Consider the following 26,793-nt stretch of genomic DNA (forward strand, 5'->3'; position numbering starts at 1 on the left):
CCTGTGTGATGGAGAGTTGAGCGAGCGTACAGCTTTTTCGTATTTTTTTTGTCAATGGTACATCTTGCATGTTTATATCCTGAGCAAACTATGAGATAATATCCTCGTCTTTCGGTCTATCTATAAGAGGTCTTCGCTTCGTTTGTATATACGGACGCTCGAAATCAGTTATAACACAGTGACGCCTTGCCTGTGATCCCAAAGCCAGAAAGAAGCGCAACTGTATTCGCACAGACGAGAATGATTACGAGCTTCGAGGTATCTGGAGGTTCAGGTGCAGCGTATCTGAGGCCAGTCCAATTATCTCATGGTAACGCCTTATTCTTCAAATGTTGCCTTGTATCGACCTTTATATTATAACAGCTGAATCCCAGGGCCTGTTCTTCCTTGGCTAGGTAATCGATTCCTTATTAAATGAGTTGCATCTGCAATTTTGCCGGAAAGTTTCCAGATGATTGCAACATCCCGCACACTTAGGAGCGTGTCAGGATGGACCTTCCCAGATACGATATTGTGTGTCTCCATCACCTGCATAGCAAGCTGTTCAGCCTCCTCAAGACGGCCCTGCTTTCTATACGCTCCTGCGAATTTTCCGATACTTGTCAGCGTGTTAGGATGATTCTCGCTGAATTGAGCATTCCTTGTCTCTATTGTTGACATTGAAAGCTCCTCAGCTTCCTCTAAATCATACAACTTTGCGAGTTCTTCCATGCCTATTAGCGTGTCGTTATCGTTCGCGCCGAGCTGAGCCTTGCGTATCTCCAGGGTGTGTACCAAGCTGCTCGGCCTCATCTAAGCGGCCCTGACAAGCAAATGTCATTGCAAGGTGTGCCATACTGGACAGGCGAATCTCCAGCTAGCTACATACGTAGTCTGTTTGGCTTTACAAATGAGTGGTTTTACGCAGTCAATTATTTCCGAAACAGGGTTTAACAAGGAAACGAAGAGATGGTTTCGAGTCGCACATCTAACTTTCCCAGGGAAGTATCGCAGCGATGACGACAATATATCTCTTGGCAGGTCTAATAAATCCAATTCACCAAACTGTAAACTGTTCTCCGTACTGAGTACGGAATAGTCAAGGTTCTACGGAGTAATTAGGGCCAACACGAGGATATAACAGGGAGTTCCTACAACATAGTGCGAAGCCAATAAGCCTAGTTCTGTGTTCCAGAACCCAACGCCCCGTCAGAAATAAATTAACAGAATTCTTGCGAAAGTTTTCTTTAATTAACGGATCGAATTCGACGGGCACCAAACCCAACTGCCGACTCCACCAATTCGTAGCGGGTTTACTGTTTTACCCTTTTTACCCTCCGAGTAAAACAGCGCCTCAAACTCGGTAAACCCACAATCAGGCACAAAACTTACTCCGTACATACTTTGCGGATGATGATGTGCGTGCGTTCGGAGTACTGTGGTCCCGATGTCTGAGATCAAAGAGTCACTCCTCTGTACGGAGGATTCCGTGTGTAGGCAATGAGCAGATTCTGCCTTGGTCATACGATTTATCCTGGTAAATTCTACAACATATGCACTTCATGAACATTGTTGAGGGCGAGAGACCGCGGGAAGCCCCGGTCTCAGCAACCCCTCATCCGACAGGGGAGGGGATCGGGCTCCAGTTATAATGTTCGTTCATTTTATTTTGTTGAGTTTCCACCAGTTTGGTGTTCCATGTTGGTGGAAGCCCCTGGATCTCCGGCTATTACTCCGGATATTGATATTCGCGATCGGTTCCTAGATTCCGGGCTGATCGCGAATATCAGATATCAGATTGTATTGGCTTCTATGCATTCTGGAAGTATAGATCAATGCAAGGTGACAATATACTACGGGTGGCACTCGGTGGTGCAGTATATGGAATTTTTGTTATTGGACTTTTGAGGGCAGTGACATGTCCAAAATCGGAGATTTGATTTTTTCTTTGGGAAAAATGAAACCGAACTTTTTGGGCCACGAGGATTGGCCCCGCGGATTGCTCCGTTCGTTAGGACCCGGATGCTTTCCGGTGCGTTCTCAATGCTCCGTACTCCATTCAAACTTAGCATCAATTCTCTCAGGTCTCATACTTGTTGCATATAGCTAAAAATTTGAAACATAAAACCTGTATGTCTTCAAAAGTGTAACAAAAAGGAAGAAATAAAAAAAGAAATAAAGAAATAAACCATAAAGTGCTAAAATTACTATCCTAATTAGGACTAGTCAGGGGCACTCCACCAACTAAGGCCGGACCCGTGGACGGTTTACCACCTGGGCATTTCTTTTTGGACTTTCTAGGGCTACGTACCTACAACAGTAGGTTAGGTACTAATAGTTTCCAGTCAATCTCGGAAGTTGAAAAGCTAAGCGGGGCCTTCCCAAACGGCTGTCAAGCCTACCGGCCAAATCGTCGCGCTAAAGAAATTTGCTCCTTTTTTTTTCCCGTTCTAGGCTTTTAGTTCTTTCTCCATCTCATGGGTTCCACCACACAGAAGATATCCTCTTTGGTGAACAGACTATCAGAAAAACCTTTGAATCGTTCGAGTGGAGAGAACTGGACTCTATCGGAGCATCTACCCATGGTTCAGCTACTCTCTGACCTCCCGCGTCCACAAACCATTCCGAAATAGGAAGTCGGAAGGTCCTACATAGCCTCATCAGATGCAGAGTCGAGTGCGACTACTCCGTATATTGTCCTGCACCCTGCAAGAGGTCCTGCACAGTCGGAACATTCATGGATTCAGGTCTTGGCCTAATCTGTTATTATTACACGCTTCCTTATATTGTGGCTGAGTTGTCCTACAATGTACACGCCATTGCTCATTTCTCCAAAGTCATATTTTCAATATATTGCTCTACAGCATTGGACATGCTGCAGATTATGATCGCGACGAATCTCCCATCTTCTAACTTCATTGCATATTGTAGTACAACATCACATGTCTGTTCAGCCCAAGTAGATTACAACCAATGAATTTCCCTTGCTGCCGGGTTCCTGCAAAAGCAAGGAGTCTAATGGGGTTATATTGTGTGTGACAGTGACTTGAACCTACGGAGTACTTCTGAGATGAGAGATTGGATGAACCGTGACCACCTTCCACATCAAAGTCTTGCCCCGAACTGTGGGATACTGTGGAATGAAGTAATGGGGCGACGATCTTGGTGTCTCCCGTGTCCAGGCACCCGGGACTTCTTAGCGAGAAATTGTTTCTCTTCCGTTCATTACGGAGTCCCCGTACTCCGTAGGGAAACACACATACGGACATCAAATTGCATGTTTCGAAAAGAATTGGCCACATCGACATGTCCAACCTATCCCGCAGTTAGGGTGGCGCTCAGCCCCAGGTTCCACATTCCGGAAGCGAGTGAGGGAAGAGAGGGAAGAGAGAGGGGGAAGAGAGATGTGATCCTTAACATTTCAAGTTTTATTATACGCAAGGGGGAAATGCATTACAGTAATTTTGCCAGATGGATACTTGATCTCTCGGAGAATCTGCACTGTTCCCCCGAGTAGCTGTACCATACCGTACCTGCATCGGACCATGGATGCAGCCTCGGGAAGCCCCCTTGGGGCCTCATGGACGCAGTATACAACCGACAACAGACTGAAACAGTAAATAAACAGATGGAGATGGTCCATACAATTAAACCTGAAGATAATCTATTAAAAAAAAAAAAAAACATATAGTCAGAAGAAGAACATCGAACAGTAATGTTGATCGGTGGACACCAATTTGAGACGATCATCTAGATCCCTTTTTTTACTTTTTTTTTTCTTAGTAAATATGGTATGCCGCTAAAAAAGAGAGTCTTGGACAGTTACAGTTCTGGATCCATTCCAAATCTCCCCTCTCATCGCATTCTTCGCGTCATCTTCCCCAGTCACTCGTTTTTGAATTCCCATCTCGACTCTGCATATTTCCCATTTCTCTCATGCTGTGATCTGTCAATCCCCGCTAAATACTTTGATTGGTCTTGCATCTGGACCATTCACGGTACACGGCGTGAACTCGACATTCCTTGCGCCTCTTCTCTTCAGGAGACATTTCTCTCCCTAACCTCAATCTACACTCATTGCGCTTGAAGGTCATGCCGCTCATTTCATTCTCTGGATAACGATATCCATTGAGTCACCTTCGAGGCATTGGGCCAAACAGGGACACTGATCAACTCTTAAGCTACTACACACTCGCTGGATTTAACGACATTCATCCAAACCGATCTGAAATACTACCGAATCGCATTCATTCCTTTCCTATTACGAGGTGCCCCCTAAGCGCCTCGAGCCTACCATTCACGATGATGGACCGATTCCGTAAACACAAGAAGGCCAAGGAGGCCGCGGAGGATCAAGGAGCGACATCGCCAGGATTCAGCTTGAAGCCATCGAAGAAGAAGGCGGAACCGGAACCCAAACCAGACTTCGACCTATCAGCCGCACTACCCCCGACAGATAACTTCCGCACCAGTCTGCTGATGCCTAAATTGTCCGCTCGATTTAGCATGCTGAAGGAACAAGACGACCCACTATCAATGCTGGGCAAGGCTAGTGATGATAGCGTCTTGTTTCCCAAGCGCGCTTCGCGACTCAACTTATTCGGTCACAGCCCCGCCATGCTGGCAGATATTGACGAAGTTAGCTCCAACGACGGAAGTCGACCATCCTTTGCACTCGACCGCACCGCTTCTTACGCTTCCGGTGGAGATGGATATGGTACAGACGACGACCGATCGCAGACGGGCAGTATGATGAGCAGGGCCCGTCGCACTGAGGGCAATAATCTGTTCGGTGGTCGCCAAAAGATTTACAAGATCCCGGTCAGGTCACCAGGGACATCAACCCCCGATGCGCCAGAGGCTAGTCGCCGGGGAATGGGGAAGCCGGTCTATGACCACGACATGAATCTATCTGCGTTCCAGCGGTTGCGCCTCAAGGAGAAAGAAGAGAGATCGGCGGAGGCCGCTCGGGAATCTGGATATGCCGCCTCAACAGCCTCATCTAACAGTCGAGCCACGTACTCCTCCACCGCATCTGGGCCTTCGTCAACAGTTCCTGCATCAACCGCAGGAACCTCGGCCGACGAGTCATCCTTGAACACATCCCAATCTCCAGTGACTGGGTATCCGTTCCCCGAAACCCTTCCTGAGGCCCCGCGACCCGGTCCTGGCCCCATGTCTGCCCCGCGCAATGGTTCAATCCGGAGCCGTCGTCTCTACGGACAAGGATTGACTCAGACTGCCCAGAACCAGCAGAGCTCAACCTTGAACCGCCTGGAGAGTCTGAGTCGCCAGCGTGCCGGCACCCCAGATCTCCCCTCTTTAAACCGTAACTACTCCAGAAGTGCCACCAACTTGCGGGACCGCCTGGAAAAGCTTGCAATTGCTGAACCGGCTTCTACCTCACGGCCGACTAGCCCTCCTTCATCCGCCACATCACCAAAGCTGCGTATGTCCGGAGAACCTGCGTTGAGAGACCGTCTCTCGCCCACAACAGCAACGTTCGGGGCTCCTCCCCTGAGCCCTCCCACGAGCGAGAACGACGAGGTTCCGTCCCTGTTGGCTGCATCAATTCACCCAGAAGATCATGGAAAGGCTACCGCCATGGGCTTGTTCAACCGACCCGCCACCGGTTTCGACGAGCAGGCATTCTCCCGCCGCCAACTTCAAATGCATCAGGGACGAGAGACCCCGCCTCCGCGCCGTGCATCACCCCCGCGTCGACCTCTACCTGCAGAGCCCGCGGGCCGTGCTCGGGGACTATCGAAGTCCAGCTATCGTTCCCGAGCGGAGTCCGCCTCATCTCACTATAGTAGTGATGCGCAACGCGGCGTGGATCATTATTCTGCGCCCAGCGTTGAGGCTTCTCCCTTAAGACCCGGAGTGAGGACTTTCTATGCCAACTCCAGTGCCAGCGAGTCTGGCGATGAAGGAGAGAACCGCTCTTCGCACGATCTCTCGTCTGCGACTTCGCTGGCCACCGAGTACGGTCCGCCGCTTCAGCGCTCTAGCGTAGCATCTAACAAGCCATCAACTCCCACGAAGGATCACCTCGAAACGCTCCCCGAAGTGAGATATTCCGATCTAGGTGATCTTAGACCTATCGACGAGAATGACCCTGACTGCACAACTACTTCCCCTGACATCAGCGATAACACACCCAAGAGACCTGACTCGCCAACTCTGCAACCAGATCAAGGCTTTGGCGGAATGGGGGGGAATGGTTCGATCTCACTTGCGCCAGGAAAGTGAGAAATCAGCCATCTCCCCTCCTTCACCTCGCTTCCCGGAGCACCAGAACGATAGCCATCCCCCTGGGGCCGAGACTCAGAAATCGACCCCCCAGCCATCGACTGATGTTCCCACGATAGCACAACCCTGCGAAGAGAGTCGGCCATCATCAGGAAGTCGCCCAGGAACATCAAGCTCGCACGCTCCTTCCGGACATTCTGCGGAGGGGACGCATTCTCGAAATAGCCAAGAGTCATCTGCACCTGGAACTATTCCTGACACAGCTTCCGCATCGAACGGCTCGTCCTGGAGGGAGGAGCTAGAACTTCACCATCGCCGTCATGGGAGCACTGAGACCCAAAGGGAGCGAGAGGAATTCGCCATCGAGCTGGCAGAGAGGCGCAGAAAGGTGCAGGAGAAGCTACGAAGTGTTGCTGAGAGCGACAGCCGATCCAGCAGTCCCACTCCAGGCCGGTCAACTCCAGACTTGGCCAGGGCTGGTAACGCATTTGCCATGTTGAAGCAAAAGTCTAGCAAACAGATTGGCGGCAAGCCGGATCAGAAGAAGTTGTTCGGTTATGCTGGTGGCAATTCGTCCACGCCTGCTCTCTCTTCAGATGACTCGTGGCGTGAAGAGGAGCGGCCCTCTTTCAGCTTCGGCCGGCACTCCAACTCCAGCTCTCCCCATATTGGACCAGAGCGTTCGCTCAGGTCTCGTATGCCATCTCTCAGCCGCGACAATAGCTACGAAGGTTCACGCGAGTCCAGCCGCAGCCGTGGCCACTCACCTTTCCGAACCCAGAGAGATCGTGCAGGCTCGGATGCATCAGGCCGGTCCAAGAGTCGAACCAGGCTTCGTGAAAGGGATGACCTTGAAACTGTGGATGAGGGATCAATCATTGCACATGAAAAATTCGTTGTCCCTGAGGGCTATGAGCCTCCCGTGCCTATCTCACGCCCTACATCGGGTCGCCCATCAGCAGAAATGTCTGAACCTGCGAACTTTGACCGCGCTCCCTCTGCCGCTTCGGGCAGATACCGCAGTAACAGCCGATCCGGTACGCCAAACTTCCAATACGAGCGGCCATTCCAGTTCTCGCAGTCCAACACGTCCTCGATCATCGGTGCTTCTCCCCGGGCCCCACCCGCTGCCCCGGCGTACTCTGCCAATGCCACTCCTCCGCTGAATGAAATGCCGTCAGACAGCTCGTCTACATCACTGGCTTCTTCATCCAGCGGTCCGCAGATTCCCCAGCGTGGTCTGGGACACGGCTCCCTCCTGAAGCGCCCCGTGAACAAGAAGCAGATATCCGAGCCCACGTTTGTCTCATCCACATCAAACGTCCCTCTCGTCGGCCTTCCCCCTGGATCCGCGCTGCCTTCACCCAGCGGCGCACCTCCAGTGCCACCGATGAACCCCCGCCGTCGCCGCGGAACCGCCACTCAAACCATCCTGGGTGCGTTCAAGAGCGACAAGAACGACTCTTCACGGGTCGCTTCCCCCGTCCCGAGCGCCGGGGACGAACACAGCGTCTTCCCAGATGAAGAAAAACGTCCGCAGTCCCGCAATCGTCTCCGCAAGACATCGAGTGAGGCTGGTAACCTGAACGCGCGGGCGCGACAGGGATCCATGACCGGCACTCCGCCGGCTATTCCTCAATACCCGCCTCCCGCTATCCCCGTTGAAGGAGGCATGTTCTAAACACCATTTCCCTTCCTATTCTCTATACATTCATTCACCTTGCCTTGACTTCGGCTCTCCTTATTCCTTTGTTTTCTCATTTACCTACATCTACTCTACCTACCGTTTCCTACACATCCCTTTTCCGGGCTTTTCTTTTCTTCTCTGGACTCTCTTTTATCATTTCTGCTGTTGACGACTAGATACCACTCGGTGCATTTGAGCGTCTCATGTCTACTTTCGATCTTTTCTTTTTCCTTTTTGTTAGAAACACTTGAGCTGGTTGTTCGTCTTCCACGTATGTACTCTATTCTTTTCAATTCCAATGGATACACCACTCGCTATACTAGCTGTTATTGTCGTGTAGACTACTTAAATCAGACATAGTCTTTCCTCGTCACAAGCGACTTCAGTTTGAGCTAGAGCTAAGAGGTGATATTCGTCTACTCTCAAGGTAACCCTCCAAGCTCCTATAACGGCACGAAGAATTGACTATTGACGACGTACTCATGTGCAACTGGGAGACTCGTGAGAGCCGACCTCGAAGACCGCCGTATTGAGGATTTATCCACCTTGTATGTCGCACGCGGTTGACAAGCATGTTAAATGGTATATAATTCTTTCATTTAATATAGTATCATACATTTCATTGCGATTCGTTCAAGCTCTCTCCACAGCCGTCTTAAGGTATCCCAAGACCCTCTCAACCAGGAACCTCCGCGGCTCAGCTTGGTCATCATTACTCAAAGCATGAGAAGCATTAGGGATGACCCCAGTGTGCTTTTGATCCCAAATCTGATATTTGCCATCATGATCAGTAGCCTTCTGCCACCTAGCCAGCATCTTCTCCTTATCAACATAATCCGGAACCGACTGATCCTTCCCAGAGATCAGCACCATCAACTTATGATTCAACAGTCCCTGCTGCTGAATCATACCAAACGTAGTCGCAAAGTGCTCATCACTCAGATCCGAGCTGAACAAATCATCCTCCTGCGGCGCCTGCGGACTCTCCGGACTAACAAGACTCAAGAATCTCCGACAGCTAATCGGCGTATTGGCCGGATAAATCATCGAAGTCAAAGAAAGAGGCAACATAGTATCATGCGGCTTGCCCTCCGCAACAGCCTGCTTAGCCAGCGCCTCCATCTCATCATATACAGCACGAGCCTTCTCGGGCGTCGTATCACCAATACCACCCCTCAAGACGCAGAAGATCGCCTCGCGATCAGAAACAGGCGCTTGCATGATCGCGCCGTCCAGCACAGGCCGCTTGATGTGTTCGATATCGGCGTCGAAGGCCGGCACCTTCGTGTGCGGGTTTGACTGGGATAGGTAGTGTAGCACGCACTGGCTGCCTGTGGAATGACCCATCAGGGCGATCTTGCCGCCGCCGAATTTATCGCCTTTGTAGCTTTTGATGTACTCCAGACATTGGGCGATCTCGTTTGTGTCGCGGTCCAGATGGCCGAGACCCCAGGATTGGTAGGAGGATGTGAGGTTTAGAGTGAAGAGGGACCATTCTGTTTGCTGTAGTGCGCGCGCGAGATCGGCCATGTAGGACGTTGTTGCTAGGCCGTCGCCCAGTCCGCCGATGAAGAGGAGACTGTGTGGTTGGCGGATAGTGCTGGTGGCATATTCGAATGTGACGAGGGTTTCGGTCTACGTGGGAGTAATTGTTAGTTGTGGTTTGAGTGTTATTGTTGATAGTGCAGGAACGTACGTAGTGGTGCAGAATACCGGGAAGGCCTCCCTTAGGCCAGAACTTAGACATGTTGGTAAGTGTGTGTTTGGTGGGGGTGGTGTAGGTGTGGTAGTGCGCAGGGCTTAATTGAAGGGGAAAACTTTCAAGGAGCTAGAGAAGGCTTCCGGGACGGGATCTTTTCTTTAATCGAACAATTGCCGAGATCGGGCTTTGTGTCTTTCCGCTATGAAGGAATGTGGACAATTTATGTCGGTTAGCTTGCACCGAAGTCGATCCACCAGGTGAACTGTTTCAGGCCATCTTATCAATCTGATTATACGAAGCCGAAATATTAGGTAACAAGTCTCACATCCATGGAATGTTCAGCGCTAAGGTCCAGTTTAGGAAGGAAAATGTTGGTAACATCTTTTTGAGGAAATTATATGTATGGATGTCTTGAACCAGGTACATGTATTTCAGTAGGCCCGTCCGGGAAATACCGAGTATTGATACCCCGGTATGTATTTCATCCCAATGGTAAATACAACAATAAAAGTCCTGTCTCACCAGTACCGCTAGTAATTACACGAAGCTTGGGCGGGAAATAACGATGGGCCAATTAAACCCCACCGGCAAGACCAGAGCTGTGGGGCACTTGTGGGCTAGTCGACACTAGCCGTTATCAGTAAGATCAACGGATCTGATTAGATTGATTGGCTGAGAACATGAAAATCTGATTAGATAGCCCCTCTCTGAAAACTCTACTCAACGTGCTCGACAGTCGGCACTTCGAGACAAGACTTTCTTGACATGCTTGGGAAGTCTTGGTGAACTTAATAGTCAGCCTTACCAGGCTTCATATTCGAAGATCCTTGCCTGAAGAGATGCTCATTATCACTCGTTCCATGCACTGGAATTAGAGACGAGGCATCGTGCCAAATCCAGACCAAAATATCTATATAGCCTGTCCCAGACCACAGAAGTAATATAGACGAGTGGATGGGCTTTTTTGTGGCGTTTGGAAGAATCCATTCAAATTTGTCTGCAAGCGAGCCAAGAAATCAAAGGAACGTGCACGATAGAGTGAGGCCTTTCGATGTTTTGTTTTGTTTTTTGTTTTTTTCTGTTTCGGACTTGTTGCGCTAGAGAGCAGATATTATTAATTATTATTAATGGTGTATTCGGACCACTCTATATTGGTACGTTGCGAAAAGTGTACACGACGCATCGGCGATTCTAAAGGTGGGTCTTGTCCAAAATCCCCCCTCGTTCCTCGCTTCCCTTGTCCATCGGGCTTTTCCGCTTGAGACGCACAATCATGGGTCCCCTGAGCAGTTGGCCTCCGATACTAATACCTCGGTGAACAATGCCTTTACAGTTGGGAGTTGCCCTTGATGTGTTTCAGAGTTGGTTGATCGTATTCAGGTCTCTTCCTCATAGCCTACAACATAGGTACTTTCCATTCCTGTCTTGATGATGAGCAACAGCCTAACTCAACCGGGTGTGCTCCATTGAAACAATCTTGGCGTAGCATTTCTTCTCGTCTTTTTTCCTCTTTTCTCTTATGTGGAGCCTGTGGATACGTTTTGTACCGTACCGTATTGTATGCTGTGAGATCTGGTATCGCATACCTAGTGCTATCTAAGTAGGTACACGTATGTCAGGAAAGATGAAACGGCCACATGCTTCGGGTATCATTCTGCCTTCCAGAACTGGTGTGTGTCGAATAACCCCGCAATAGCCGATCTCGGTGATGATATGCAAAATGGATCCTCCGTACTCCGTCCAGGCAGGGTACTTCGGAGCTTTGAAGCCTCGGGGTGGAGCATGACGCAGCAGAACCGTGGCTAGTTGGCTATATAGTGACACACCTCCGTCGAAACGACCCAAAGGTTGCGGATTTAACAGTCAAGCTCTAATTACTCCCTCACATTACCTCGAGGGTAACAAGACCAGCTGTGCTGGTCAGCCGTCAAAATGGGCTTCATACCTCTCGAAGATGCCCACATCCACAATGCGCCAAATGGAATTGAGAAACTGCCAGCAGACGCGAATGGCAACTTTAGCTCATTCCAGGTCGCGCATCTTGTCTCCGAACAAGCCACCACTCCGACCGGCATGAAAGAAGAGATCGTGCTGTTGTCATGGCTGATGGTCCTGTTGCGCAGCCGGGAAGACAGCCAAATATCATACGACTGGTCCTACAAAGATGTCGCGGATGACGCTCAGCCCGCATCAGTGAACAAACTAGTGATGAATGAAGTAATGAAAGGATTACAAAGTAATGTGGGAGAAGTTGCGACTGCGATCTCTCGGAATATCACCACGGGGGCGTCAAGTCCCGCATCGCTCGTTTTGAGCACCAGCTCTCTTTCGCCAACATCCGAAGAAGCCAAAGATGACGTAAGTGAACAATTGAACCCATAGCCACTCAATCATAACTAACCGTAATTGAAAAGGGCATGCTTCATCTCGAAGTTCGCTTCAATAATGCCCACCTCGAGATCCGCCCATTGTGGCACACCGAGAACATGTTGCCGTACACAGTGAATCACCATGTCGAGGCACTTGCCGACACTGTCAGAGTATGCCTAGAAAACCTCGAAGCCACCATTGAACAGTGTCTTCGCCCGACTGCAAGTGACCTGAACGATATATGGGGGTGGAACCACGAATTGCCGCCCACCTATAGCTTCTGCATGCAAGAGATGGTCGCCGAAAGAGCTCGCGAATACCCAGACAAAGTCGCCATTGATTCCTGGGATGGCAGCCTGACCTATAGCCAAATCGATCAGTGGTCCACTTCCGTGGCGTGCTCGCTCAAAGAAATGGGCGTCGAGCTGCACGATGTCCTCCCCGTGTGCTTTGAGAAATCCAGGTGGACGATCGTCGCTGTGCTCGGAGTGATGAAAGCAGGCGCAACTCTTGCGCTCATGGATCCAACTCTTCCGCTTGCCCGTCTCCAAAATATGGCCGTACAGGTCGGCGCAAAATCGATGGTTGCGTCCCGCAAGCAATATGAGCTGTCACTGACGATTCTGCCAACTGGAAACCACTTCGTTGTCGAAGAAGATGCTTTCACAAATCCATCAAACTCCCCATCAATCTGCGACTTACCTGCTGTACCATCCTCCGCCCTTATGTACATCATCTTCACCTCCGGCAGCACGGGCACTCCGAAGGGAGTGAAGATTTCTCACGAAACCTACACAAGCAGTGCCATCCCTCGAGCAAAGGCAGTTGGATACACGCCGGAGTCCAGGGTCCTTGATTTTGCATCCTACGCTTTCGATGTCAGCATTGACAGTATGCTTCTAACACTCGGAAACGGTGGCTGTCTTTGCATTCCGTCCGACGAGGATCGATTGAATGACATCAACGAAGTTATCCGCAAAATGAGAATTAACTACGCAGGTCTGACTCCCTCCGTGGGCCGAATCCTGGATGCGGATGTTATTGCATCGTTGAGTGGTCTAGGTCTTGGAGGAGAAGCGGTCTCGGCAAGAGACGCCAATCACTGGGGCAAGGAAACCAGAATCATCATTGGTTACGGTCCCTGCGAATGCACCATTGGATGCACAGTCAACGCCAGCGCTGCTACCGGCAGAGATTACCTCTCCATTGGCCCAGGCAACGGCGCAGCCATGTGGATTGCCAACCCGAATGACCACAACGAGCTTGTGCCAGTCGGCGCCGTGGGTGAGCTGCTCGTCGAGGGTCCGATTGTCGGACAAGGTTACCTGAACGACCCTGAAAAGACTGCCGCTGCTTTCATCAATGATCCGCCTTGGTTGCTCGCAGGCCACAAAAACTACCCTGGTCGTCAGGGTCGTTTGTACAAGACTGGAGATCTTGGAAGATATGATCCCGATGGTCTTGGCGGCATCGTTTTCGTTGGACGAAAGGACACTCAAGTCAAGTTGCGTGGACAGCGTGTCGAATTGGGCGAAATTGAGAGTCAGCTAAAGGCTGTTCTGCCCTCAGAAGCTAATGTCATTGCTGAAGTGATTACGCCCAAGGATTATGGAGGCCAGCCAATGCTCGTTGCGTTCGTTGCCTTCCAACCGAAGGTACATGGACAGGCCGAGCTTGCCTTGGACGAGATCTCAAGCGAGTTGAGTAGCATATTGACCAAGGCTAATGCGGACGTGGCGAAGACTTTGCCGCGATACATGGTGCCCACCACATATATCCCGGTTAATGTTATGCCAGTGTTGATCTCAGGCAAGACCGACCGCAAACAACTCCGGGCATTTGGCGCGACGGTTGATTTGCGTCAACTAGACCAAGGAGCCGCAAGCACCGCTTCTCGGGAACTGAATGAGCGTGAAAAACGCCTGCGACAGGCCTGGGCTGAAACACTCAAGCTCGACGCTGAAGCCATTCGCCCCGACGACAACTTCTTTGCTTTGGGTGGTGATTCCCTGGCCGCGATGAGACTCGTGTCTGTCTGCAGAGCGCAAGACCTCGATCTTTCTGTCATTAGCACTTTTGGAAACCCTACCCTCTCGGCCATGGCCACCGTCGCTCAGCCTTGCAGTTCCCAAGCGCAGGAAGAGATCCAGCCGTTTTCTTTAATCTCCCAATCTGTGGAGAGCGCCCGCCTCGAAGCAGCACAAGCTTGTGGGGTGGATCAAGCAGATGTGCAAGATATCTACCTTTGCACACCCACGCAGGAGTCACTGTTCACCTTCTCGCTCAAATCAACCAAGGCGTATGTTGCTCAAAGAGTCGCATGTATTCCGTCGCATGTCGCTCTGGATGCTTGGAAGAAGGCTTGGGAAGATGTTGTTGCAGCAAGCCCTATCCTGCGCTCTCGTCTGGCACCGCTCCAAGACCCAGGCCTCCAACAAATTGTTGTGAAGGAAGGCATCTCCTGGAGGTACTCCACCAACCTGGACCAATATCTCGAGAATGATCGAAGCGAGAGGATGAACCTTGGACAAAGTCTGGCTCGATACGGCCTTGTCAGCAATGAAAACGACGACAAACGGTATATGGTATGGACTGTCCACCACGTCCTCTACGACGGATGGTCGGAGCCAATCGTTCTCAAGCAAGTCAGCGACGCCTTGCATAATCAGTCTGTCGAGATCCAGACACAGATGCGGAACTTTGTGAAGTACGTACGCGACACAGACGAGACCGCCATGCATGACTTCTGGCGACGGGAGTTGAAGGGCGCTGTCGGGCCTCAGTTCCCCCGCTTGCCCTCTCGCGACTTCATGCCGACTCCTAATGGCCTGATCGAGCATCAGATGGCCCTCGAGACAGGTGCCGGATCACCTTTCACGATGGCCACATTGGTCCGCGGTGCATGGGCCCTCGTGGCTTCCCAATACACTGGAAGCGACGATGTCGTGTTTGGTGAGACACTTACTGGTCGTGACATTGCCTTGCCGGGCGTGGAGAGCATCGTCGGACCACTGATTGCAACAATCCCCATCCGCATCCAGGTTCGCCGATCCAACACAGTCGAATCGTACTTGCAGACGGTACAGCAAACCGTCTTGGCTCGTACGCCCTACCAGCACATGGGAATGCAGAATATCAGAAAGGTCAGCCAAGATGCGCAGTATGCCTGCGAGGCTGGCACCGGACTGGTTATCCAGCCCGACCCGGAGTACGTGGGTAGCGAGCTTGGATTTGAGCTTGGAGATGTTGTGCGTGAGGCGCTTCATTTCAACCCATACCCGCTCATGGTGGCGTTCGGAATCCGCAAGGGTGGTCTCAGAGTTTGCGCTAGTTTCGATACCAGCCTGATCGAGGGTTCGCAGATGCAGCGCATTCTTGCGCAGTTGGAGACCGCTTGCGTGCAGTTGTCGAAGGGTCTTAACAAACGTATTGATGAGATCTCTTGCCTTCCCGAGACGGAAGTTGACCAAATTTGGCAATGGAACAAGGCTCCTCCTCTTTCCGTGGACGAAACCACTGGCAACCTTCGCGCCCCTGCGAGCACCAAACAAGCTTCAGTCTATCCCCGTACTGCCATTCCTTGGGTGTGCGATGCTCGCAATCCTGATTTGTTGTCGCCCATCGGCAGTGTTGGTGAGCTCTGGCTTGAAGGGAATTGCCTCTCTGGGGAAACAGTGGAGTCCCCTGCGTGGCTCGGGGCTGGAAGCTCTGGATGCGCTGGCCGGACTGGAAAGGTGCAGCCTACAGGTGACATGGTCCAGCTTCAGGATGATGGAAGCCTGGTGTTTGTTGGCCGCAAGGAGAATGTCGTACCCCTTCAAGGACATGCAGTGGATATTGCAGACCTCGAGTCACATTTCGCAAAATACCTCCCATCGACAACTCGCGCTGCTGCATCTGTCTTCCAGCCATTGAGAGAAGGCACTCAGAAAGTGCCAGAGCAAGAGCTAGCTGTCTTTATCGAGAACCAGCCTTCTCAGGAGGACAGTGTAAGAGTCATGCCGGCGAAATACGAGATGGTCGGGGAAGAGACGACTGTCTGCGACACTATTCCCGTGACACTTGCAGTGTCATTAAAGAAGCTCGACAAATTCATCCGAGACTCACTCCCATCCTACATGGCCCCCTCTGTCTACGTTGTAGTTGACAAGTTGCCCACTGGGCTGGAGCAACTCGATCACACGTCACTCAACACATTGGCCTCAAAGATTCCTCAAAGTGTCCTCGAAGATCTTCGTGGAGGTTTCAAAGATGCATGGACGAAGGGCTTGGCGCAGACAAACCTATCGCCTACGGAGAAGATCCTGCAATCCGCTTGGGCAAAGATCCTCCGACTGAGCCCCGAGCAGATTGACGTCGACGACAACTTCTTCCGCCTTGGAGGTGACTCTGTCCTAGCAATGAAATTGGTGTCAAGTCTCCGCACACAGGGACACAGCTTGTCAGTAGCCGATATCTTCCAACACATGCGTCTGGGTGATGCAGCCAAGGTGCTGAAGGTGGACCAAGTGAAGGAAAGCGTTCAGCCATACAAGCCTTTCTCCTCACTAAGCAATCTGGACGTCAAGATGTTCTTGGCCTCAACTGTTCGGCCCAAGCTTGTCAACCCAGGCTGGCCTATCGAGGATGTGTCTCCGGTCACGGATTCGCAAGCACTCGACATCAGAGGAACCATTGGAGTGCCACGCACTTCCATCCAATACACCATGCTGTACTTCGACCAAAACATCGACCGTGAGCAATTGCTACGCGCCTGTAATGATCTGGTGAAGACCCACGACATTTTGCGTACTGTCTTCATCGAGCATGAATCGTCCTTCCTTCAGGTTGTCCTCCAAGACGCACATGTCCCCGTGGTCATGCACCAGGCCGACAAGGAGATTGAACAATACGTCACCGAGCTCTGCACAACGGACATTGAATCAAACTTCGAGCTTGGATCACCGTTCCTCAAGGTCTTCCATGTCCAAGGCGCAGACGGAAAACACTGCCTCATACTGGGTCTTTCGCACTCCCAGTATGACGGCGTCTCCCTCCCCAGGCTGCTCCAAGACCTGGAGACTCTATACACCGGAGACAATGTTGTGGACTTTGAGCCATTTGCCTCGTACATGGCACGAGTTTCCGATGGAAACCTCCAAACCGAGGCAGTCAACTACTGGAGTGATCTGCTGAAGGACTCGACACTGTCTGTCCTCGACGGAGCCTCCGTCCAACCCACAGACAAAGCCATCTTCCACGAGAAGGCGGTCGAAGAATTCCATCCCGTCCAAGAGATTACTACAGCAAATGTACTTACCGCAGCATGGGCACTGGTACTCGCCCGTCGTCTGGGCAAACCCGATGTGACATTTGGCACAGTGACCTCCGGCCGAACCATCGACCTAGCGAACGTAGAGAACGTCATGGGTCCATGCTACCAACTCACTCCTGTGAGAGTGAAGTTCGAGTCACAGTGGACGGCGATGGATCTGATGCGCTTTGTGCAGAAACAGAGTGCCGAGTCTGCGGCGCACGATTTCCTCGGATTCGAGAAGATCTCAAAGCAGTGCGCGCAGTGGGCACCGGAGGCACAGTCCTTTGACTCGATTGTCCACCACCAGGACTGGGATGATTTCGATGATATGCCATTCGCTGGGTCTTCTTGCAAGGTTGATATTTCAAATCCGCATGGTGATGCTGCTTATCCCTTGAAGGCTGTCTCGTTTGTGCGTGGTGGCAAGATGCATGTTGGGTTTGTTGGGAGTGAAAGGGATGGGGCGTTTGTGGATGCTACTCTCGATGAGTTGGCTGCTGCTGTTCAGGAGTTGTCGGGTTGTCCCTCTGGTCCCCTGGCTCTTGGTGTCTGAATATGATACATGACATCTGATTATTTTTGTAAAGAAGATAGATTGGAGATGGTCTGGAATTAATTTGATTGCGTCGTTTTTGGTACGTTATAGCATATTTCTTTCAATGTTGAGAGCATTTCCTTCTAGAACTACCAATAGTAAACTTCGCAGCAGCATTCCCACAAGACTCAACCGTTATATCTCCCTTGATGAATGATATAAACCGACAAACTGCTAAGTCTGCTCGCGAAACACGGCCTGAAGGGAAGTGCGCGGCTGAGAATACACATTTGGATTCGGACTAAGGCCAATTCATAACTGGCCTAGGATGTATATATGCATAAACCCGATAAACATAGGCGAGATCCCGATTCCAACATCGACGACCTGGTCTTTTATCACAAACACAAGGACTCGGTGACACAAAAGATCGAGTCGGAAATTGGATAACTGGCGGGTCATATAAGATCCTAGAGAAATCCGGTCATTCAAACTCGGTCTTCCTAAAGCTACCAAAGTGCACCTGATCTTTCACGCGGAGAAGTTGCGCAAGGTCACTCTACTACAACCCCGGCCAGATTCCCGCCCCTACAGTCGTTGGAAATTATGGCGAGTACGAGGTCTAGAGGATCCTCGTCAGTTGATTACGACGATGACCAGAGTGGTACCCGGCATTTAAATTCGCCAATTCACCCGCGAAACCTAGTTACAACGATGATCAAAAACGCCGAGCCTAAGGACCTGACCTGAGCAGGTTGAGGATCCTGCTTGCTTTCGCGCATTCGGTGGAATGATGCAGTTCTATGCTGGGTACCAGTTTGGATCCTCGTACTCCAGGTGATTTCCGATGCCCATAGAAGGGGGAAGTGGGGAGGGCACTGGTAAAAAAACGAATAAATGGGATATATATTAAACAAGTACTAAGAATTTAAATGGAACCTAGAATCTTTTTCAAGTCGCTACTGTTTGGTGCATGACATTCGCCCGGTAGCTGTCGGACCGCTCGAGCAATTCATCATGAGATCCAGAATCAGTGCATACACCGCCATCAATCAAGAAAATGACATCGGCTTTGCGGATAGTATGAAGACGGTGGGCAATGGCAATGACAGTGATTCCCCGTGCGGCCTTCTCCAGGCCATCCTGCAAGAGCTTCTCGGATTCAGCGTCCAAAGCGCTAGTCGACTCATCAAGAATCAGAAGCTTGGGTTTGCGAACGAGAGCACGAGCGATGGACAGTCTCTGCTTCTGGCCTCCAGAGAACTGGTTACCATTCGGTCCGCAGAGGGTCTGGTAGCCATCTGGCAGTGAAGTAATAACATCGTGGATGTTAGCGAGCTTGCAAGCCTCTTGGATTTCTTCAAGGGTGGCATTGTGGCCGGGTCGAGCACCGAGACCAATATTAAACTCGATGCTACCCTCGAAGAGAACGCTGTCTTGAGGCACCAGGGAAATCCAGTCACGGAAGGAGACATCCGAGGTCTTGGTGACATCGACGCCGTCGATCACTATCGAACCAGATTCGGGTGTGTACAGGCGTTCGACCAGGGAGATGATAGTCGATTTACCAGCACCGCTGGGTCCAACTAGGGCGCAGAACTTGCCGGGCCGAATATCAACATTCAAGCCCTTCAGCACTTTCATATCTGGCCGGGCAGGGTAGCAGAAGTGGACATCGCGGAGCTGCACGCTCGAGGCCGAGCTGCCGGAGTTGTACGTGGGCTTCTCGTCGATTGCCTCGACATCCTTGTCGTGTGGCGTGAGTCGGGAATTCATCTTATCCTTGCCGATCTCGATCAAGCCAAGGATTCTAGACATTGCCGATCGCGCCGCAGAGAGCTCGGGTGCGAGTGCGAACATCTGACTCCAAAGCAGAGCACTGACCAGGAGAGAGAAGACAACAATCAGGAACTGGGTCTGAGTGTAGTTGCCGTTGATGATCTGCTTGGAACCCCACCAGTATGCCAGTGCATTCACCATATTACCTAGGAAGTAGGTCATGGCTTGCCACAGACTTGCTTGCACGGTAACCTTGAATGTCTCCTTACGGGGTCCTTTTAGGGATCGTCGGTAAGTCTGTAGAGTATTCTCTTCCAGGGAAAGAGAGGCGACTGTCTTGATAGAGGTGATTGCTTCCACGCCGATGTCGACAGACTTTGTGTAGGCGTTTTCATGACGCTCCTCGAATTTGCCGAGGACCATGAGCTCCATTAGACCAGCCCCCAGCAGAAGGGGGACAAGGGCTAGGCAGACTAAGGCAATTCTCCAGGCAATAATGTGGGTCAAGATAATGGCGGCGATGAGGTTAACGGTGATAGAGAACAGAGTGCCAATGACCGATCCGCTCATACCGGCAAGGGCATTACCGTCTCTGGTAATATAGGACAGAAGCAGAGCAGGGGATCGGCCCTTAGACTGATGCCACTGCAGATCTTGTTCAAACAGTGACCGGAACGACAACACTCGCACTTTGTAGACCAACTTCTCAGAGACGAGGCCAAATCCTCCCCAGCTGACGATGTTGGCGAAGAACTCGATGATCGCAAGAACGAAAAACATCAGACCGTAGAAGTTACCCCGTTCGCTGATGCTGGCTGCACTGAAGCAAGGGTTCAAGCTTCCGACAGTGTTTCCGAAAATGACGGCTTCGCCAGAGAAAGCTCCGCCGACCATGCTGGAACCGAAAAGAGCAGCGAAGATGACGAGCAAATGGGGCTTGAGAGCTGGTGCATAGCCCTTGCAAAGAGCCCACAAAGATTTGACTGGGGTCTCAAGCTCTTCCTCTTCTTCCTCAGAGTCACCAGCTGGTGCTTCAGTGGTCGAGACACGGGCTTCCTTCGTGGGTTCAACGTCATTTGAAAGACTGCCCTTCTCGTTTTCGACGTCGGTAGTAGAGGTAACATCGGACTTACTGACGCTCTCAATGCTGGCAGTAGTATCAGTCTTGTTGGATGCGGATGTGGCTCCGAGAGTCTGCAATTTGACCAACTCGGAGTAAGGTCCATTCGCAGCCATCAATTCCGAGTGGCTTCCCTCCTCCAAAATATCTCCCTTGTGCATACAGACAATCTTATCAGCATTTGTGATTGTTGACAGACGATGGGCAATTGTGATGACAGTTCGACCAGTTGAGATGTTGTTGATAGCCCGCTGGATACGCTGTTCACTGCGCGAATCCAAAGCCGCCGTGGCTTCATCCAAAATGAGAACCGCGGGATCTTTGACAAGGGCACGGGCAAGAGACACTCGTTGCTTCTGACCACCACTGATGAGTCGACCACTAGATCCAACCATCGTGGCGTACCCATACTGCAATGCTTCGATAAAGCCATCGGCATCGGCAAGCGCCGCAGCCTGCCGGGCTAATTGAACGATTTCGACGACTTCTGGTCCCCGTCTCTCCGCTGCGGTCATAAGATCCTGACCATCCCTGACTTCAGTGGCTAGATCAGAGAGGTCGGTTCCGAGGAGTGCCGCTTTCAGGTGTGCATGGGCCGGTTTGCTTGAGTTCACCAAGCCGTGTGCGATGTTCTCCAAAAGGGATCGGTCGAGAAGGGAGGGCTCCTGCTGCACAAGACTGAGGAATCCTCTCAGGTCACGCGTATTGACGTCGCGAATATTCTGGCCATCGAAAGTGATCTCACCTTCAGTGGCATCGTACAAGCGGATAACTAGACCTGCGATGGTGGACTTTCCACTTCCGGAAAGGCCAACAATGGCTGTATGCTTTTTGGGGGCAATGGAGAGATTGATCTTGTTAAGAACAGTGATTTCGGGCCTGGAGGGGTAAATGAAAGAGACATCCTTGAATTCAAATCCGCCTTCCGCCTGGGTGAGGCGAAGACCCGCATCCGATGATCCATCAATCAAGGATTTACGCTCAATGTCATCACGTAGCTTGTGGTAACAAGCAACAGCCTGTGTGAACAAGTGGATGAAAGGTGCAACTTGACTCAGAAGCAGGGTAGCTGTCGTTATCGTTAGTAAAAGATTCCACAATAAGACATCAATCAGACTGACCTTCAACCAAGACAAAGATCACAGTGAAGACAGACCCGACAGTAGCACCCGCCGACTCTGTGCGCACTGCCGCGGCGATTTGCCTACTTCCTTGCCAGAATGCAAGACCGTTCGCACCATATGCGACGAAATACAAGACACCGGCTTGAATACCAGTCGCACTGGCCTTTTTTAATCCTTCAGTTTCGGAGTCCTTCAGTGCCTTAGAGAACTTGCTCTCTAGACGACCGTTCGCACCAAAGGCATGCACCACAACAATATTGTTAAGCGCTTCAGAGGCAATCGACGCAGCGGAAGCAGCATAATCCGACATGCGCCCGGTGTATTTCTCGATATAGTAACTTCCAACAAACGACATGATGAAGTATGCGGGGATCAAGGAAAGCAGCATCGCAGCAAGAATGGAGTCTTTGATAAAGGCAACAATGTATGCGGTGACGAAAAAGGAGAAACTCGAGATACAGATTCCGACCTTCTCAGCTGTACCGGAGCGAATGGTTTGGATATCGGTGTTGAGTCGAGAGGCAACTTCTCCGGCGGGCAGGTTATCAAAGAAAGAGGGTTCTTGCCGGAGTAGGTTCTGGAGATATCTTTCGCGGAGTCGCTGCGCCAGGCGCGCACCGGTCATCGTCCAGCATAGTAGGTGAAGGTAGATTAAAACAAATTGAGCAATTCCCAGGTACACGATCAGCAGAATTTTGCTATTGATGTCTGATTGATCGCTAGAATCCCCTCCCGAAGAGCTAGCTGTTTCCTCGCAGGTCACCGAGTTGAAATCATCGATCAGTTGGCCGAATATGATACCGATGATGGGGAAAGGGACACCCGATGCAATTGAAGACGCCAGGCCAACAAAAAGGGTTCCCAATTCAAGTCGCGAGGGATTGGCAGCCACAAGCAGCCTTGGGTAGTCTGCAAGGTTCCCGAAACCCATGATGACTCGAAAATGGCGTTCAACACTGGGATTGTCGCTTGAGTGTTGAAGAAGCTAGGTTCTCACAGGCGATCAATTTCTCGGTTTTCTAGCTTGAAAGTGGCGTCACCAGGAAAATCGCACCCACTCCTTAGCGTGAATCCATTCGGTGAAGCGACTTAACTTGGGTTGCGACGAAGACCCAAACAAGGATGTATGCCAAATGTGAAGATGGAAATTTCCAAGGGGTTTCCGGATGTTTAACCTGCCGATCTGATTTTTCAATCAGCCGACATCGGTTTTTGACAGTTTGATCCGAATATGCAACCCACTTGGGGGGCATGAAGAATTTCAATTATACGGACGGGGGTTATCAGATCAAAATGGAGTATGTATTATCATTCCCCACTTCCGTCCGTACGTGTATGGCTGGTTCGGTACAGCTGTATTGTATGTAAGAATATGTATTTTATATCTGTATAATACATCGCTAAGTATTTTAAAATGTGGAATTTCGGCTTTTGGAACTTGTGTCTCCACTCTCTCGGAACCTGCAGGAACGTCATATTTGTTTTCGCTTTGATCTTTCACAGCGCTATGCATACTGGTTGATATCTTGGCGTATTAAATGTCCGAAAAGAATATTCTACAAGAATACATGCAGTATACACAACGTCATTATCATTATGTACAAAGACAACGAATTCAGGTGGATTCTATCATAGCATGCAAATCTTAAAAAAAGAAAAGAAAACAAGAAGATTATCTGATTGATTGGGGCAAAGCGGAGGAGACAACGCGTTGCTTGGAGGAACTGCCGGAAAAAGGAAGCTCGAGGTGGAGAGACACGGGCTACCCCCACTTGTCTCAGAAAGATGGCAAATGAAAAAAAAAGAATATCTCATGAAATTTTGTACATTGTGTGTTGTAAGTTTTGCCGATCAGGAGACAAGAAATAGTCAAGAAAGATCAAGCAAATTTACAGTTTGGCATTCCACGCGGCACGGTCGGCAGATTCTAATGGCCGCTCACGCCCATCCCAAAATAGAGGACACAGTTGGAACCACTTTTCGCGACTGCAAATTGAGTGCACCGATCGCTTGTGTCCGAGATCGACATATTTGCCAATTGTGAGTCCCTGCGCGTTTTCGTAAGACAAGATGGTCGCGCCGGTGGCCTTGGGCTCGCCGACAGCATTAACGGTCCGGGGATCGTCCAAGAAGACATAGTGAATGCAGCTCGAGTACCAGGCATTCACGCGGTGTGCACCTCGGAAGCTGGCATCGCCGACGAGAGAGTGGCGGCCGCGATCGTAGTCTCCAGCGTTGTAGTGGGCGCCGTAATGGTCCTCCTGTAAACAAGATGTTAGTGTCAGCGCCAGATTAAATCGCGACTGAGCCGGGGGATTTACCTTTGACCAGTACAACTCATAGTACGAGAAGCGAGTATCATCGAAGCGTCCGAACAAGCACAGCACATGGGGATCGAAGTGCAATTTACGCAGATATTCTGTGTGTTGTTCGATAGTCCCAGTCTCATTCCAGCCTGCGGCAACACGCGGGTCATTCTGCCACTTGTTAAACAGTCGGACGTGCTCTGCATCTTGCCAGTCCACTACTTCAAGTGAGAAGTGCTCGTTGATCTCTGGGATGTATCGACTGTAGGCAATAGATCCGGGGTGCGGCTTGGGGCGGCGAGTTGGGTGGCGGGTATATACAGGCTCCTCCGGGAACTTGTTTGTCATTTGGTAGTTCTCCGGCATGAGGGGATATTGGGACAAAGGCTCCCGCATGGGGCCGTCTGTGCCATCTCCCACCACCCAGATGGGACGAGGGCCCAATGGAGAAGCAGCACCTTGCCAGAAGGCGCTTCGGAGGACCAGCAATTCATCGAACTGCAGAGCTTTGTTTTCTCTGTCCCGCAGGTTCCTTGGGTGGTCGATTGCCAACCCGGTGGTAAGAAGTTCATTGCGGATAACTTCCTGCCCCGCGCCGGACAGAGTCAGTCTGAAGTATTCGATCGTTGGATGGCCAAGGTAAATGGCATGAATCACGTTCCAAATTTGGCCCAAAGAAGGGGCGCTGTTCCCTGACCATTGGAAAACAGTCTGAGGACTGCGACGCGCACGACCCCAGGGAGTGTTATCTGAGATGGGTGGCTGCTCGGTTTTGGGAATGAATGTCAAGTCAAGCCATGAAAGCGAGTCTGAGTGTAGCTGTTCAGGCAAGGACCGACCCTTTGCGGGCTGCTCTTCAAGTGTTAAGTTGCGCTTAGCCGGTGTCGATCCAGCGACAGTGTTCACGCGGTATGCGGTCAGATAAGGGTGTGGTAGCTTGACCGACGGATACTGGTGTGCCTTCGAGGCCATTGTAGTATATTTCTCAAGGGTAGAACCAAGAATTTTGAAGGAATTGGAGTTCTGGGGTAAGAAAAAAAGAGCTCCCCGCCCTGCACGATCAGATTATATGTAGGTGAGACCGTAAAACGGCTAAGTATGTTCAAGAAAGGAGATAGTAACCGAGGCAGAAGGATTCCTCACAACATATGTAACGGCATTGTCCCAAAACAGAATTTTGGTAGAATTTTGGTTTCGGGGATACGCGAACCGCCCTATGGGGCTGTTATTTTCAAAACGGGGAGAATACCGATGGTCGCCTGCTTGTTATGGAGTTAAGTCCCGAGGTACCGTGGAAGCTTCCTTCAACCGAGCTTCCCTATGAATGACAATACATAATCCGTAGCCCGGCCCAAGAGGAAATATAAAGTCGAAGCCTGCGGTTGAATTAGTAACATTTACCGCGCATATTCCGTTTAACCAATTCATCATGTCTTTACGATCAGGACCCTTGAATCATGAGAATTTCTATATCTCTTTTCCGCATGAGCGGGTTGTCCAGGTCACAATCAATAGACCGAAAAAGCTAAATTGTATCGACAAAACTACAAGTCGAGAGATTGCCAAGATCTGGGAGCTATTTGATGAAGATGAAAGCTTATGGGTCGCCATCATCACCGGTGTCGGGCGAGCCTTCTGTACAGGGGCTGATCTAGGAGGTAGATTTCTTCTCTTCTATTAACAAAGACATCGATGGCAAACACTGACTCTGAATTGGACAGAATGGAACGCAATGAACGAAGCTGGTGTCGTCAATGACATGTCTGCGCCGGGTCTAGCCGGATTGCCTCGCCGGACCGGCAAGAAACCGATCATCGCCGCTGTAAACGGCATTTGCATGGGCGGAGGTTTCGAGATGGTGGCGAATTGCGATCTTATCTTAGCTTCATCAGCGGCCATTTTCTCCCTTCCGGAAGTGAAGCGAGGCATTATCCCAGTAGCAGGGTGTCTACCGCGATTGACCCGCACCATTGGCCTGCAACGCACCATGGATCTGGTGCTTACAGGCAGGAACGTGAGCGCCACCACACTACATGACTGGGGCCTTATCAGTCAAGTTGTGGATCCGCCAGCCGATGTTGTCCGAGCAGCAGTTGGAGTGGCTGAAATCATGTGCAAAAATAGCCCCGATTCCCTTATTGTCGGCCGTTTGGGTGTTCGAATGAGCTGGGAAGCTGGCAGTGTGGAGGACACTGTCTCGGATTTGGCGGACCAGTGGTATCCTCGGTTGGTCGGTGGTCCTAACTTTGCCGAAGGCATCCAGGCTTTTGTGGAGAAACGGTCACCAAGCTGGAAGAATTCAAAACTGTGAGAGGGAAAAGTCCACGCACATTACTCCGTACTACACCGTAATCAGATTTGGTGGCGCAAGTAGTTTCCACTGTCAGATGGGGATGTTGTAGGTCCACACCAACAGTAACATCAGTACTCCACAATGAATTCGAAAAAAGAAAATTCCTAGTTGGGACTAGCTCCACGCCCTAGAGCCGGACCCACCCCGAAAAAATTGTCATTTAGCGGTTCCATGGTTTATAGTGGGGCATGTACTTATCTGATTATTGCTATACACGGCGTAAATAATACACATGTACATGTGTATTTTGGGTTGAAATGTTTTAGATACAAGACAGAATCCATGTCGTA

General features: G+C 50.7%; 7 protein-coding genes across 7 annotated transcripts; 3 read left to right on the plus strand and 4 right to left on the minus strand.

The window, feature by feature from the left end:
* Positions 1-354: 354 nt before the first annotated feature.
* N7489_010117 (uncharacterized protein) lies at positions 355-792 on the minus strand (the record flags this gene model as incomplete). Its single annotated transcript, XM_056715866.1, has 1 exon — positions 355-792. The coding sequence occupies one exon, from the start codon at positions 790-792 to the stop codon at positions 355-357; it is 438 nt and encodes a 145-aa protein (XP_056563488.1).
* A 3,489-nt stretch (positions 793-4,281) lies between these two features.
* Positions 4,282-7,912, plus strand: N7489_010118 (uncharacterized protein; the record flags this gene model as incomplete). Its single annotated transcript, XM_056715867.1, has 2 exons — positions 4,282-6,227; positions 6,286-7,912. 2 exons carry the CDS (start codon positions 4,282-4,284, stop codon positions 7,910-7,912), a joined length of 3,573 nt encoding a protein of 1,190 aa, XP_056563489.1.
* A 639-nt stretch (positions 7,913-8,551) lies between these two features.
* Positions 8,552-9,665, minus strand: sidJ (putative siderophore biosynthesis lipase/esterase; the record flags this gene model as incomplete). Its single annotated transcript, XM_056715868.1, has 2 exons — positions 8,552-9,553; positions 9,615-9,665. 2 exons carry the CDS (start codon positions 9,663-9,665, stop codon positions 8,552-8,554), a joined length of 1,053 nt encoding a protein of 350 aa, XP_056563490.1.
* Positions 9,666-11,552: 1,887 nt separating this feature from the next.
* sidD (nonribosomal peptide synthase SidD) lies at positions 11,553-17,839 on the plus strand (the record flags this gene model as incomplete). The annotated part of the gene is made up of 2 exons (XM_056715869.1): positions 11,553-11,978; positions 12,035-17,839. The coding sequence occupies 2 exons, from the start codon at positions 11,553-11,555 to the stop codon at positions 17,837-17,839; spliced, it is 6,231 nt and encodes a 2,076-aa protein (XP_056563491.1).
* Positions 17,840-18,772: 933 nt separating this feature from the next.
* N7489_010121 (ABC transporter ATP-binding protein) lies at positions 18,773-22,775 on the minus strand (the record flags this gene model as incomplete). The annotated part of the gene is made up of 2 exons (XM_056715870.1): positions 18,773-21,789; positions 21,842-22,775. The coding sequence occupies 2 exons, from the start codon at positions 22,773-22,775 to the stop codon at positions 18,773-18,775; spliced, it is 3,951 nt and encodes a 1,316-aa protein (XP_056563492.1).
* Positions 22,776-23,733: 958 nt separating this feature from the next.
* N7489_010122 (GNAT family N-acetyltransferase) lies at positions 23,734-25,122 on the minus strand (the record flags this gene model as incomplete). Its single annotated transcript, XM_056715871.1, has 2 exons — positions 23,734-24,105; positions 24,166-25,122. The coding sequence occupies 2 exons, from the start codon at positions 25,120-25,122 to the stop codon at positions 23,734-23,736; spliced, it is 1,329 nt and encodes a 442-aa protein (XP_056563493.1).
* A 457-nt stretch (positions 25,123-25,579) lies between these two features.
* Positions 25,580-26,461, plus strand: sidH (enoyl-CoA hydratase/isomerase family protein; the record flags this gene model as incomplete). The annotated part of the gene is made up of 2 exons (XM_056715872.1): positions 25,580-25,808; positions 25,872-26,461. The coding sequence occupies 2 exons, from the start codon at positions 25,580-25,582 to the stop codon at positions 26,459-26,461; spliced, it is 819 nt and encodes a 272-aa protein (XP_056563494.1).
* Between the last annotated feature and the right edge of the window lie 332 nt (positions 26,462-26,793).

The sequence above is a fragment of the Penicillium chrysogenum genome (genome assembly GCF_028827035.1).
Source record: "Penicillium chrysogenum strain IBT 35668 chromosome Unknown utg000005l_segment0_segment0, whole genome shotgun sequence".
Lineage (NCBI taxonomy): Eukaryota > Fungi > Ascomycota > Eurotiomycetes > Eurotiales > Aspergillaceae > Penicillium > Penicillium chrysogenum.